This window comes from Trachurus trachurus (genome assembly GCF_905171665.1).
Source record: "Trachurus trachurus genome assembly, chromosome: 15".
Taxonomy (NCBI): domain Eukaryota; kingdom Metazoa; phylum Chordata; class Actinopteri; order Carangiformes; family Carangidae; genus Trachurus; species Trachurus trachurus.
Window position 1 is genome coordinate 19,129,326 of NC_139906.1, and position 15,407 is coordinate 19,144,732.

Sequence of the window (15,407 nt, forward strand, 5' to 3'; positions counted from 1 at the left end):
ATGCATTCATCCAAAGCCTCCCCATTCTGTACTCTCCTCCTGCTTTTGTAATTGCAACATAAAAGTATTATTTGTAAAGCACTATTTCTGTAACCGGTAAGTGTGTAATGAATCTGCAGTATTTTTGTATTATGTAACCCCTGAACAAAGAGCCTTTCTTTCTGTCAGTTTTTTTTCTCTGGCATTACTTTCACTGTTTTGTAAAAGATAATTAGTCTGCAAAAGAACTGATGTCTTTAGCCAATATGAGTCAGTGGAAAAGAATGTCAGTCCTTAAATACATGACAGTTTCACTCAATGCAAATGGTGTATAAATAACTCTGTAAAATCACAATGCTGAACAATTTATTTTCATCTAAAGTGCTGTTTTTTATCATAGTGGAAATAAATTCTTAATACCACGAAATAAGCCTAGCTGCTTGGTAATATTGTGTTTACTTTTGATACCCAAGCTGGATGTATGAGTTTAGTGTGATATGTATACCTCTCGCGAGAGTTTGAGATGACGTTTGCGGAAGTTTACATTCTGCCTGGTAAAAACGTGTCGCTCATGGCAGAAGCCGGGGCTGTGCGGTATTTCTCAGTTAACTTGTACCTAACAGTGTAAGACTCGTTTACAATGTATTCAGTTTTAATGAAGGCGGTGTTAACCAGCTCTCCGGACTTTGACTCTTTGTTTGAGTCTCTGTCCTGGCCGAGTGAGCCGTGTCCCGGGCCGGAGCAGGTAGAGGCGCTGACCGCTCTCATTGAAGGGCTCGCTCCGCTTTTAGCAGACGCGGACACGGCTGCGTTTACAGCCGAGAAGAGGCGGCATATTCAAGAGAGGATTGAGTCTGTTATTTGGACGCAGTGTTTGCCTCTCTTCTCCAGAATAGCAACGGAAGCCGGCGACGACGTCCGGTGCAGGGAGACTACAGCCGCTGCTTGCCGGCTTGTGAGCGTCTGTGTCCCGCTGTGTGGTGGTGGTGATGATGAGGCTGTACCGGGGCGCCTGGCTCTGTCCATCCTGCCGTCGCTCCTCCAGCTGTCCGAGGTTGAGACGCCCGGTCCTGGACGCCTCAGCGTGGAGGTTGCAAGTGAGGTCATGGCTGCTCTCATACCTTCTCTATCAGCTGATGAGCAGCTCACACTCAGCATCCTGTCATCTGCACTGTCCTGCATAAAAACCCTCGCCGATGCACTGGTCTCCAAAATCACAGTCAGGATTATCTTGACCCTCTTAAACTGCTGCAGGGGTGCCAGGTTGGAAAGTCTCCTCAAGTTGGTCCTGGAGGACCTGTGCAGCTGGCACTGCTCTCAGCCTACACCTGTGGTCACAGAGCGGGTACTTCTGTGTTTGACTCCCATGTCAGATCACCTGCTGAACCCTGCTCACAGCCTCCCTCCCTCCTGTGACCCCCGGCTGTCCCCCCAGTTCTGGAGGATGGTTCAGGATGGACTGATACACCGAGACAGCGTGTCACGTAAGCGGGCACTATACCTGCTCAAAAGGTGTGTGGCCCTGTCAGAGGCGCAGCAGGTGGACTGTCCTCTCTCTCCATCAGGAGAAGGTAAAATCATCAGGCATTCATTCAGCTCATTTCATTGTCAACACTTCCTTCACTCACAAAGTTTAGGACCTTGATCTTGGATTGCTGTGTTTCTAATTGTAGTTGTTTTGTATGATTTTCTTCCTTGTCAAATGTATATATTGTCTTGTTTGTAATCATTGTCAATGTTTTTTATGTGCTTGTCAACTCGAAAACATTGAAAATGAGGGTAACCACAATGTCCTTTGAGAATAAATGAAGGCTAATAATAATAATAATAATAATTGTATGGTTTCTTTCCTTTACTGTTCTTCAAATCCTCACAGATGAGACCCTGTTCAAATGGGCCCACAGCCAGAGGAAGGTGCTGAAGGAGTTCTGGGAGGATTATGCACTGGTGATGGAGACGCTGGAGGAAAACCAGGTAGAAGATGGGTGGGATCATCACAACTGACTCAACAGGGGGGGGCATCATGGAGCAGCTTTGTCATGTTGCCACTGTTTCCTTCCTCTGCAGGTTCACGTTGTCCGGCCTGTTCTTAACAGAATAGACACGCTGATCCAAACAACAGTGAATGACAGTCAAGGTAACGTTAATATTGGACAAAATAAGGAGATACCTTTTTACTGACTACTGATTGTTGTTCATAATTACTTTTCATGAGCTACTGTATTGACAGCTTTCATCAACACGCTTGTTTTTCTCCACGTGTAACACGAGCTGTCTATAAAATGAATAATGAGTTCACCAAAATAAGTAAATGGTAAAAAAAGAAGTACACACCTTAAATAATCCAGAGCTGTTCTTTTTTTTTTTTTACTTTATTCTCTGTTGTCTGTGTTGTAGCTTCAGGCGAAGGCCTCCTCCATCCCTCCTGGCTGCTGTGTGTGTACCAGCGGATGTTCCACAGTGAGAATAAATCCTTAATGAGAGAGGGAGTGTGTCATCTGCTGGAGCTGCAGGTCCTCCAGCAGCCAGCTTTCGCCTTGGCCTTTTCTCAGGTACAGACACAGACAGGTTATCCAGTGGGATGTCATTCAAGGTTAACTTTGCACGGTAAAGTTTTCTCTCCTTTCGCTTTGCTCCTCAGTTTATCGTCGGGCCTTTTATGGAAGTTCTGTCTGAAACATCACTCTTCTACAGGTGAGACTAAAAATCAGTACACTGAGGGAATAGATGAAATGCTACAGTGAGTAGGGGAGACGGGGATGGTTGTAACTCTCGGTCACTTTCTTCTCACTTGAAACATTTATTAAGCCAACGTTGCAGGAGTTTCTCTATAAGTCTAACACCTAGGCCACTGAAATTCAAAGAAAACAAAAATGCAATTAAAAAATTGGGTTGTAGTAAGTTGTAACATTTTTCATTGTTGTTACAACTAACCCTGACCCCTGTAGCCATGAACTAGCTTACCTTACAGCTAACAACTAAAACATTAGTACCGACAACTTGCATGAAAGACATCTACATTGACACACAATACACCTGATTTAAGTTGGATGAGTTTAAGTACAAAGCAGACAATCTTATCACAAAAATAAATTAGGTAAAAAAAAACTTTCATGAAAAACTGTCTGTGTCTGCAACAGGGTGCTACTTCCTCACATAAGGAAATAGGACTAAACTGAGCGTATCCAGAGTGAATCAGGTGATTCTTAACTTGTTCCTGATTGGAGAAGTTGCATGTGTTACAACTGGCCCATGTTACAACCATCCCCGGTCTCCCCTACTGTGTCGTGAAGTATTTTGAGCGTATCCTCATTAATTCACCTTCTGTCCACATGTAGATCGGTTGGACAGAGTGTGGGGGACTGTCCTGAGCTGGGGGCTAAACTTCAAGTCTTCATGGCTGCCTTCTTCAGCAGCCTGCCGTCAGAGCACAGAGGTACAGGAGCACAGAGGCCACGGAGGATATGAGGTCACAAAGCTCTTGAGTCTGTCTGTCTGTCACTGACTGTTGTGTTTGCTTTGTAGCGCGTGTGTTGCTGCAGCTGATTCAACAGCTGGGCTCTAGGCACTGGTGTGCAGTTCCCCTCCTCTTCCTGTCCCAGGCTCTGTCCAAACTCCCCCCTGCTCCTGTGCTGGGGACGGACGGGCTGGCCGCTCTGAGGTACCGCTTCATGTTTACAGTTAGACAGACAGCGTCAGTCAGGGGAGCTTGTGCTGCATATTGGAGCTCATTTTGTCTGTGGTGTGATTTTTTTTTTAGGGAGGTGCTGCGTTGCACCATGATCACACACCAAGTTTTGTTAAGAGGAGCTGCCCAGTGCTTCCTGCTCAACAGTGCCCTCCGTCTCACAGAAGTGGTAAGACACAAATAGTGAACTTGAAGCTAAAGCACATCACAATAACATCACAAAAACATTTTAATTGAATTTAGAAAAAATGGTCAGATTACACAATTGTAGTGAGTTTATTGGTTTTGTCAGTGACGCGTTAAATTACCTATGTAAACCGATTTTCAATACATGTCCATATTATATTATATGACATATTATTCCCATTGAGTTCTACAGGGGGGTGCTGGAAGATGAGATTTGTATTTAAAAATCAAAGAGAGAAGAGAAAGATAAGTAACAAAAGAGAGCTGGAGAAATAGATAAACATCTACAGACTTAACATGAAGAAAAAAACAGGAAATAAATATTTCAGACAAGACATAATGTCCTCCAGCCACTGAGTGTGTGTGGGTGGAGCAGCATCCCATTCCCTACATCTTAGTAATAATTCACAGCTGGCCTAGAAAGAGGCAAAGCGTAACATAAAATTATTAGTTTTCAGTCGGTCGTGTATCACTCTCACCATAATGTAAAAAAGGACGACCACAGGGCTGCGCTCCAAGTCAAAATTTAGAATTAGGTCAAAAGTCCAGATAGCATTGCATTTTCTAAGGCTACAGGCTTTGAGCTGTCCACAACATGTGGCTGAAGGAGGCTTCACCTGTTTTACATTTGTTGCATCAGAGATTCACATCTGGATAAATATTAGATAGTTCTGGCTTTGGGTGTGTACAGCGCTGGCCTTGTGCCCAACATTAAACTGTAACAGGCACAGAGAGATGATGAATTACCAAGCTTGAAAATCGAATCTCATACATCATCTGACAGTAAAAGGTTTACATCTCGTTTTGATTTTGTGTCACACATCAGCATTTTATTCAATTACTCAAGTACACCACAAACGCCTGCATAAATACAGAGATGAAGAGTGAAATTCAGTCTTCTGAACGTCTCAACAACAAAAGAAACCCAAATGCTTTTGCAGAACTGTTGTACTGCATTAAGTGTTTATTATTTTGTCCACTCTCTGTACTTTACTTTAAAGATTGAGTTGTTGTTGTTTTTTCCAGAGTGCAGTGACCTTAAATGACCTCTTCAGTTTCCTGATGCATTTCCGTGCAGATGAGTCACTGTGTAGAGGGACACAGATCTGGAATCAGGTAAGTGCATCAGACACATATGAGGAAACACACAACACCAGTGAAGCCTTATGGTTGACTCATTGCCACCCTAAATGTCCGTTACCCCACTGCAGCTGTGTACCTGGTTATCAGACAATGAACGCAGGTTCAAGCCCAGGATTAGAGGTGATGATTCTACCGGTGCTGCCCCAAAGAAAGAAACTATAAGAGACTATGTTCAAGCTGAGATACACGACTTTCTCAAAGTTCCCGCAAGCACAGGTAGGTCTGAAGTGAGGCCGTCACAGATAAAGTGAATAATTAAATCCACCGCCATGGTTATTTTTGGATTTTTAGAGTCAACTCAAGTCAGTTTTTCTCGCTCCGCAGGTCAGACCGAGAGGTTACCGGACTGTAAAGAGGCCGATAAGTTGGCCAGAGCTATTCTGCTTTGTGTGGACATGGAGAAGAATCAACCTGGCACAGATATCAGTGTAACTCTGGAGTCATTACTGGCTCCTCTGCTGGACACCCTGAGCAGAGTCAGCACCAATATTTACCTGCCAGTGCGTAAGAGCGACAAGAGCCTGCAGCTGATGCTCCGACTGTTCCAGCTCGGAGGAACACCGAGTGCTCCGTGTGACGGAGAGGAGAAAGGTTTGTAATGATAACATTGATTCATTGTCACAGCTGTCAAGTCCACCCTCATAAATATGCACTGGGTTAATTGGTTAATTGGTTGGATGGGTGCACTCATGCATTGAACAAATCCATATTCGGCTCCTCCAAACTAATTTAGCTGGATGCACAATTGATAAAAAATATCAGAAAAAATCATCCTCATCATTCATTTAGTGGTTAAGCTTTCCTGCAGGGTGCTAAATGACCTTTTCTCTCACTGTCTAATCCTTTCAGTGGAGTTCCTGGAGTTGCGACTTCGACTGTTGTTAAAGCTGCTGTGGTTTATATTGTGCACAACATTTTCTCTTTTACTCAGGCCTGGATTGAAAGTCATCTCCATTTTTAGTGATTCTCATAAAACCAACAGAATGATTTCTGGGTGGGGGCTTCATGATTTTCACACCAGCGTTTCGACTTTCCTAGGTGTTTTAAGGTTAAACAGACTAAAATAGACCAGGTTTGCACATAAGATGACATTTTCTCACCTTCCTGTCCAGCACCTTGTCACCCTCTCTGTGAAAAACACAGTCAGGGGTTTGAAACCTCAGATGACCCAACTTTAGCACAAATTCAATAACAATTCCTGCGTATGGCATCAAAAATACTCTTGAGCTTCGTGGACCTCGATAATTGAAAAATGGCTGTAGAATGGTATTGCAGTTATCAACACTGTTCACACACGTCAGACCCACCAAGGAGAGTTTGACATTCAGTCTCTCTTTTCACAGGCGACAGAGTGATGGTTGCCATGGAGAAACTCATTTTTAAAGTCATAGATCCAGTCCAGGAGTTTATCTTGAGGCGGCTCTGTGGGGAGCTGCAGGAGGTAGAGTTGAGCAAATCACCATCACTCCAATTAGCATAGAGGCCCTTTGTGGCTCGCTGTGATTTAAAAAAAAAAATTGTATTTTCTTTTTTCACCAGCTATTTGACATGGAGCGAGCTGAGCTGTATCTGGCCGTTCTGAGGCAGATCGTGGTCATGCACGGCTCCACACCACAGCGCCTCAGTCAGATTCAACAGAATGGTTTCCTCAAGCTCATCAAGCACAGCGTCAAGGTCCTGCAAGAACCGAGCCAGCAGGTAGAAAGCTGAAATAGTGATCCCCCCACCTGTCATGCAGAAATTTCACACATCAGTTTGGTTTGGTTTGCTTGATTGGTTTTCCATTTCCAGGCTCCCTCTGTGGCAGACCAGGTGACTAGAGCGGTCGCCATGGCATCCCTCGCAACGGTTTGCAGCCTCCTCGAGCAGGAAGGGGTCGACACGCGATCAGAGAGCCTTCCCGCTCTGAAAGAACTGAATGACTACTTCTACACTTCACTGTCATCTTCCTCTCAAAGTCAAATACCTCTGGGCAATTTCAATAAGCGTCTTCTGAAACCACAGACAGACTGTACAAGGTTCGTGGACACTTTTATTTCTGTTACTGATATGTCCATTTAGGACCTTTGGCTCAGAATAAAGATATCCTGTCCCTCTGGAGGATTAAGCGATAAGTATTTTTCTTCTTTTGGCAGTGATCTAGCAGTGCAGGGTCCTCTGCTGCAGGACTGGGGACGCATCGCTGCCAGCTTCATGCGGGACCAATGGATTTGTCTGAGTTTCCTAATTAAGGCTGTTGGGATTCCCGAGAGCTGCTGTGCACCAGATGCTCTGAAGGCTGCGCTGAGCTGCAGTGTAGAGGCCCTGTCCCTGCTGCCCAGTGACCTGGTGCTGCCCGTGCTCACCTTTATGGAGACTGTGCTGCCCCAAGTGAGTCTGGGTAAACTAAACTCTAAAGGGATAGTTCAACATTTTGACAAATTTCCCTATCACCATGATCCCTTTAGTCATAGGAGTAGATTCATTACCTTTAATTATCGGTGCATGTTGTTTTGAGATTCATGGAGCAGCGACGTGAGCTGCTCAGCAAACACAATGGAGGTGAACGGTACAGGTCCCTCATCAAACTCATCAAATACACAATCCAACAACTCCAAACGCTCGCGGGGACAAGTTGAGACCTGCACATTCACCACGCTGTGAGATAATCATGTAACATTATGTGACATTACGACACACGAAGCAAATACTCGGAACTACTTGCACTTTTGAAATCACTCCGCCTACCATCCATGTCTGGAATGTAGTTCCAGCTACGCATTTGCCTCGAAAACCACTCTGTCTCGTAATGTTACATGATTATTTCATAGCGTGGTGAATGTGCAGGTCACAACTTGTGCACAGCACAGGAGCAGTTTTGGAGTTGTCAGATTGTATATTTGATGAGTTTTGAGGGACAGGGGACCTTGTACCGTTCACCTCCATTGTTTTCACTGAGCAGCTCGCGAATCTCAAAACAACATGCACCGATAATTAAAAGTAATGAACCAACCCCGCTATAACTATAGAGATTATGGCAATAGGCAAATTTGCCAAAATGTTGAACTATCCCTTTAAGCAAACTAAATTAATATCTGAAATCTGGAAAACTGTGAGGTCACGATTGGTTTGGTGATGTTTTTTAGTTACTGCTCGATGAGGAGGAGCTCTGTGTGGAGGCCGTGACCCTGAGCTGGGAGCTGGTTCAGGGACTGAGCACTAATGCACATGACTTCTGGCCGGCCCTGAGAGGCTTCATCTCCTTGGCCTTCCACCACAGACTGCTGGAGCTGACACACACTCGGGCTCTGACGCTCATGGCCACCTTGAAGCAGGTAATTGAAATCAGGCAGGTTGAGCGAGACCTGCAAAGGAATGAGAGTGGTGATTACAACATATGTTTTCTATATTATATAGTATATAAACCTGATGTTGTGTGGTTGATTTAGACCGCCACCGAGCTGATTGAGCTGTCTCAGTCGAAAAGCGGAGTATTCGGAGTCCTGCTCCAGCACTGCTGTCAGACATGGCTGCCCTCGGGTCGAGGCTGCGGCGGCGACCAGGCCGACATGGTGTTCATTAGTGTTTTCAGCTACATCAACATAATCACTGAGGCCTGTGTCTATGGACCAGTGTTCAGAAGAGACCAACGGTAACTCTACACCAGCATCTTCATGATTTGTCGTTTCTCGGGGTAGTGTCATCATTCTTATCTTCCCCTTTCAAAGGCTCACGCAGGATGTTCAGACGTACCTGGAGCAGCTCAGTGATGATTCTACTAGCAGTGTCATTGTCACTAGGTGAGCTACAGTACAGTCCTCCTTGTTGTAATTATGAGAGCTCTAATGTTCAGCTGTGATATAAAAGACGGCCACTAGAGGTCTCTCCTGCTGTGCAGATGTTTTCACAATTGAACAACTGCTTTTATTTTCCAGTGATAACAGAGATGAGCAGTTGCCCCGCGCATGTGTCCTGGGTTTCCTCAGTCGCCTAGATCCCTCCAATCCACAGCATGAAAGACTGATAGAAGAACTTGTCATGGCTTTGTTGAAAACAGTAAGCTATATATGAGTCGGGGCTGGTTTAGTCAGCAGAAATAAGTGTCATGATCTTAATAACAATATTTTTCCAATGTTCAAATACAGAATTAATTTGGAAAATGTATAGAAAATCACATATAATGTCATTTGTGTTCAAACAAAAATTGAATAATCATATCAGATATCCCAATATGATCATATTATAATGACACAGTTTAACAGAAACTCAGCTGTGTCCCATGTATCTATCTGTATTGTTGTTTTTAGTGGAGAGAAACTTTGGTGATGACCTTTCAAATAATATGTAGTTTTACATTTCTGGTGTGTTTTTTCATTTACCTGTAGACGAGTTTAGCATCTGTTGCAGCTAATTGAACAACATTTAAAACAATTTTCCTTCTCCCACTCCGTCCCCTCAGGATAATGAAATATCAAAGTCAAAAGTGCGTTACTATAGCAACTCCCTGCAACATCGTGTCAAAAACAGAGTATGGCAGACGCTGCTGCTGTTGCTGCCCAAACTCAGAGAGGTAAGACAGTTACACTCACACAGGGAGTCACACAGGAAACAACCATTCAGAAAAGTAACTGTGTGTGTGTCTGTGTGTGTGTGTAGGAGTTTGTTGCCACTTTAGTGACTCGGGTGTTTGAAGCTGGATTCTGCAGTAACCAGGCCTCGGTCAAGTACCTGATCGAATGGACGATGATCCTGATCCTCATTCACCATCCACAACACATGGACAGCTTTTGGAGCTGCTTCAGTATGGTGTGTTCCTAGTATGCGAACAGACTCAGACAAAAACACTGTACAATGAGCAAAGGAGTTAATTTACTGACCAGTGTCTGTGTCTTATGTACAGGATCATGAAAAGACCAAGACAAGTGTCTGCACCTTCCTGTCAGTCCTAGTGCATTTAAACATCATCATGCCTAATCTTAAGGACAAGGTAAGCTCCAGCTAAGAGCACCATTATTCTCACATCACCTCTCAAACAAACTCACTCACCTTGTGTGTTTCAGGCAGCACAGTTGCGTAAAGCGTTGGACGTCATCCTGCAGTGGTGTTTCAACCATAACTTCAGCGTGCGCCTCTACGCCTTACTGGCTTTGAAACGGGTGTGGAGCTTGGCAGAAATCCAGGCGGCGGAGGGGGCTGATGGTTTTGGAGGGGTCTCCACTGTGATCCAGGCCTGTTTGAATCAGGCCGAGGCCATGCAGAGCACTGGGTGAGCACATGACACATCCGATCGTTTAATTGAAAAGGTTATTTTAGTATGCTAATGTATTTATTTCTGTCTCGACCTCTAGAAATGCCAACAAAAACTGGATAAGGATTCAGGAGCACTTTTTCTTTGGTGCCTTTCATCCTGTCAGAGATTACAGTGTTGAGGTGTGCTGGTATATTTTTGCTGAACATGAGTAGATTTTATGATTTCTAAGATTAAACAATGTACTAGTCTGTAACAATTTTTGTTTTCTTTTTTGCCCTCCTAGACCATCTTCTATACCTTTCCCAGTCTGTCAGAGTTGGCGGACGATGAGTGGCTGCCACCATGGAAGTTTGAGAAACTGTCAAGCTTCTCCGACATTCCGTCAGTTCCTTTGAAAAATCCGTCTCCTGACCTGAGCCAGCTGCAGCCCGGAGACTGGATCCAGCAAGACAAAGGTACGGCAGCACCGATCACAAGCAGAAGAAGCACTTGATACGGTGTTAGTGAGAGATCATGGCGTTGTGTCACCCAGGTGAGCAGGATAAGGAGGAGCGCTGGGCCGAGGTGCAGAAGAAGATCACTCCCTGGAAGCTGGGGATCCAGGAGCAGGAGCCCGAACTTCAGCTGGTTCCAGCACAAAGAGCCGCTCGGGTGGGGAAACTGCACGGCGCCTTGGTGGTGGTGGCATCGCTCATAGACAAACCCACCAACTTAGGAGGTGAGGAGCAGCACAACAAATGACCTACCTACACATTTCTGTCACATGTTTTGAAATAGCCCTGAAAATGTTGGTCAGTTTCTCCGTCACTTGTGTATTGTTGTGAAGACCTAACATCACAGGTTTACGTTTGATTTCTTTATTTTCTTTCTTTCTTTATTCCTTTTACAGAGCATTTTATAAAATAACACATGAACATGGGGTGTTTTCTGTTTTATAATAAGACAATAAAATAAATAATTGATCAAGTACATCTTAATATATATATATATAAAGAAAAAACAAAAGAAAAAGACTATGAAAACAAAACAAAAAAGAAATGTAAACAAAAGAAGGGCGTTTTAGGGAAATCTACCTTTTCCATTGCTTCCAGGTGTCTTCAAACTTAGATTGCTGAAGCCTCATTGAAAAAGTGATTCTTTCCATTACAAATACATCGTAAATTATATCATACCATTCATCAACAGATGGGATGGCTGGCTTAATCCATTTCTTTGTAATTGCTTTTCTAGCAGCTGAACTCAGTATTCCAAATAAATATTTTCACACTTATAGTGGCTGAGCGTACAAGCTCAAAAAGAAGTTTGTCCCTGTTAAATGTAATGTCAGTTCCAAATATAGTCACTAGTTCTGAATAAACCTTGCACAGGCCCAAACCAGTTTTACGTTTGATTTCATAATGCTGGTCTGGGCAAAAAGGGCCTAATGCTGCCATTAAAACCAGTGACTTGAGCTCTGTTATCAGAGTTTAGACAGAGAATGTCCAGCTTTCATCACAGACACTATTTTATGTTCCCTACGAGCGTCCTCCAGCGCTGTCGTATGGGATGATAAGGAGCTGAATCGATAAGAATTTGTTTAGAGAGGAAAAGACCCATTTTCAAAACCAATATTGATACTGGATGAGATAAGCAGGAACATTACCTAGGTCGCTCTGTCAATGTTTTACTTCCCCCCTCAACGATCATTAATGGTGTAGCTTTTTATATCTGTCTGTGCCCATGAGGTCAGACCGGTTGCCATTTTATGCCAAGTCATCTTTGCCACAGAAACGGTCCTCTTAAACCTGCTGTACATCACATTTTTAATAGATGGCACTTCCAGGCTTGCTCCCCATTTGTTTATTGTTGCTATTGTTTTTGTTCTAGGTCTGTGCAGGACTTGTGAGATATTCGGTGCCAGCGCTCTGGTCCTGGACAGCCTCCGCCACATCAGCGACAAACACTTCCAGTCCCTGAGCGTCTCATCTGAGCTGTGGCTCCCTCTGTTAGAGGTAAATCACATAATACCATGTCACACTTCACCCCCTCCAGGTGATAATGATGTCTCCATAACTGTCCTTATAGCAGCTTTTCCCAGTGAGCTACTGACCTCGGAAATGTGTGATCTGACCCTGGTTAAAATGAGCTCAGTCAGGAGCGACACGAGGAGCAGCAGTAGGAACAGGCAGCAGTACACAGCAGTTTTCCTAATGGGTTTTTTTTTGTTCAGCTGTGACCAAAAACAGCCACTAGAGAACTGTCAACATCTTCATGCAATTACAAGAAAATTAATTCTCTACATGTGATGGTTTCAATACCTAAACACACTTAACTCTCTGGTGAGGCTTAGTTTTGCAATTGAGACAGTTTCCAGTTCATTTTAAACCTAATTAGACTTAAAGAGGTTCATGTTTGGGGAGAAGTCTCCTCAGTCTTCAGTCTCATTTAGTAGATGAGTTTGCAAAATACTCATTGCACTTGAGCTCCTTTGTTTTTTTCCCCCTCTCAGTTGTTAAATTTCTGGTCCCAGTGCAGTAACTGCTGTGGCTTGAAACCAAAACCTAATTTTCAAAAAATGAATCGAAACCTTCAATTTAAACTCTGGGGAAACAATAAAAGGTCTGTCTAACCTTATTATGTAGTATCATAGCCTAGTGATTACTGATTACTGTTTAAAATGGCAAGTTTGTTTACATAATCATCATCTCTGAAATCACAACCCGTATGTGTTTCCATCATCAGGTGAAGCCGGCGGAGCTCGCCGACTTCCTGCAGGTGAAGAAGGGTGAAGGCTACTGTATTGTTGGGGTGGAGCAGACGGCCAACAGTCAGAGCCTCCAGGAGTATCAGTTCCCCGAGAAGACCCTGTTACTTCTGGGGTATGACGGCACTAAAACATTACCTTGCAAAAAAAGGCTGCAAGTCCTGTTTGTCCACCAATACAGTCACCTACACACAACCTGTACCTGCATAATGCAGACAAGCCTGCGTTTTTTCCCATGCCCTTGTGACTCTCTCGTAGATAAAGGTGTGAGCTGACGCGGCCATTTAATGTTATCTCACCGGTTTTACTGTGTTTCCCCCTGAGGGAGCCGCGCCTCTCATCTCCGTTGTGTACCTGTCGGGGCACGCTCGGCTGTAATTGGCTCTCCCCCGAGGACAAGAGCACGGGAAATAAATTACACAAACCAATACAAGCAGTGTGATGACAGCAGCAGAAAACCTCCTCACCTTCATCTCGCTGCCCCGTGGACACACACACACACACACACACACACACACACACCAAAAAAAAAAACTATTTCTAGCTCCTCACAACTGCAGCTCCAAGTTTGTGCAATTTCCAACAATGCCATTTTCTAAATGCACGCTGTACCGGTGCCGCCGGCCCGGCACAGAGGCAGTGTAATATTCATCACTGTCTGTGTAGGTGTCGTGTTTTGTTTCACCCTGCTTGGCTGCAAAGGTGTGAGCAGTGCTGTCGCCTCAAACGGCCTCATGTGTGAGCTGAATGTTGCGGCCGTCCACAGCTGTGCTCACGCAGCATGGCCCGGCTCTAATCTCTCATCAGGTGGCTATTATCTCACCCAGTTGCACTCGAGATAAATGTAGCTCATCAAATCAGGCTTTCTTACTGTGTGCCACCCTCTGTGGTCTCGCTGAATGCCAAACTCATTACCGCTTTATGTTTGCTTTGCATGGCCCATATTGCTGCAGCCCAGTATACGCTCAGCTGATTACAGTTTGAATTGCTCTGGGACATGAGATCATGAAATCATATACAGTATATACGTACATATAAAATGAAAATAAAAAAGCTCATTCCTCATAATTGACTTGAGAAAATAAAGGACTAATGTGGATGCTCATGGTAAGGGCTCTTGAATTAAATCAACAGTATGGCATCATTAGGCCAAATGAAAACTGAAATTTAAAATGTGTTGTTTGTGCTGTATCATGCACATCCGAGACAGTCTGCAGTCTGCTCATGGTTCAATGTCATACGCTGTGTGACATATTGAACAGGATGCAGTGTAAATCCTCCAAAATTGTTCTTTTTCAATGGCCTTTTCCTCCTGATGCCAAAGGATAAACACTAAATCCTCTCTAGAGAGGCCGTTCTGGTTGAATTTAAAGTGATGATTTTCTATAATATAGATGAAAAGGTCGGTACTTCTCTCATGTCTGTGCTACAGTTTTGTACTACTGGTGTATTTTCAAAAGAAAAAGTCAAACTGTTGATTGAAGATGCTAAATATCAGCACTAAATAACTCGATTAAATGTTAGAAAACCAATCTAAACAGTAACGCATACTTGACATCAGATTTTCCTTCTCTTCCTCTTCCAGAAATGAACGAGAGGGCATTCCTGCCAACTTGCTCCAAATGTTGGACGTCTGTGTGGAGATTCCTCAGCAGGGGGTCATCCGCTCCCTCAACGTTCATGTGAGCGCTGCCCTGCTGATCTGGGAGTACACGCGGCAACATCTCAGCCCAGATTCAGCCCAAGTCAAAACATAGCTGAAGAAGAAAACCAACCGTCTTCCCTCCAGATATTGACCACGTTTGATTGTGCCAAGTGTCTTCAGGGGAGCATTTTCAATGAAAATGCCAACTTCAGCTTCTGGACATGAAAAAGCCGCAGTTAAAGTGAGGACCTAAAGGATTTTCATGGTCTCTCTGGAAGCAGATCTGTCCTTTGAGGTTTAATCGCAGTCAGCAGTTCATCAGCTCTGTTCTTGTGCCTTAATGAGAGTCATGAATAGAGATCAGATCTGGCCATTACAGCTAAATACTCCACTGGGCATGCTGTTACATTGATGTAGGGAGTCTCTATGCCTCTGTAGCAGTTACATAAATGGAAATGTTCTTCCTGTAGATGTGAGCGGGCTTCAGGGCTGATCCATAATATCCACACTCAGCAAACAAACAGGTTTACATAAGATTTTAATGCTGCTCTTGTTAAGAGGCACAAGCTTTTTGTGTTCTCTCAGTTTTTACGACAGGTGGTGATTTTAATTTGTGACACAGTTGAATAAATAAAACGTTTTATTATTATTATCTGTGATGTTTTTATTCATTATGCTTAGAGATTGCATCAACACGGGGGCAATGAAAGGGTTAAACCAAGGTACAGCAGGTGCTCGTGCGTCCTCTCTCCTCCCTGCTCAATGAAGAGTAAAGGAGTCGGTTCACCTGGAG

At 44.0% G+C, this 15,407-nt stretch overlaps 1 protein-coding gene across 1 annotated transcript; it reads left to right on the top strand.

Annotated features, from left to right (window-relative positions):
* Positions 1-523: 523 nt before the first annotated feature.
* On the top strand, positions 524-15,199 carry tarbp1 (TAR (HIV-1) RNA binding protein 1). The gene is made up of 29 exons (XM_083988288.1): positions 524-1,550; positions 1,856-1,953; positions 2,047-2,116; positions 2,377-2,531; positions 2,621-2,673; positions 3,318-3,415; positions 3,505-3,640; positions 3,740-3,836; positions 4,880-4,969; positions 5,065-5,212; positions 5,321-5,587; positions 6,340-6,437; positions 6,536-6,694; positions 6,788-7,014; positions 7,132-7,366; positions 8,122-8,310; positions 8,425-8,627; positions 8,704-8,775; positions 8,911-9,031; positions 9,435-9,545; positions 9,632-9,781; positions 9,876-9,962; positions 10,036-10,241; positions 10,324-10,405; positions 10,510-10,681; positions 10,759-10,944; positions 12,093-12,217; positions 12,948-13,084; positions 14,555-15,199. Exons 1-29 carry the CDS (start codon positions 620-622, stop codon positions 14,724-14,726), a joined length of 4,875 nt encoding a protein of 1,624 aa, XP_083844414.1. The 5' UTR covers positions 524-619; the 3' UTR covers positions 14,727-15,199.
* The last annotated feature ends 208 nt before the right edge of the window (positions 15,200-15,407 follow it).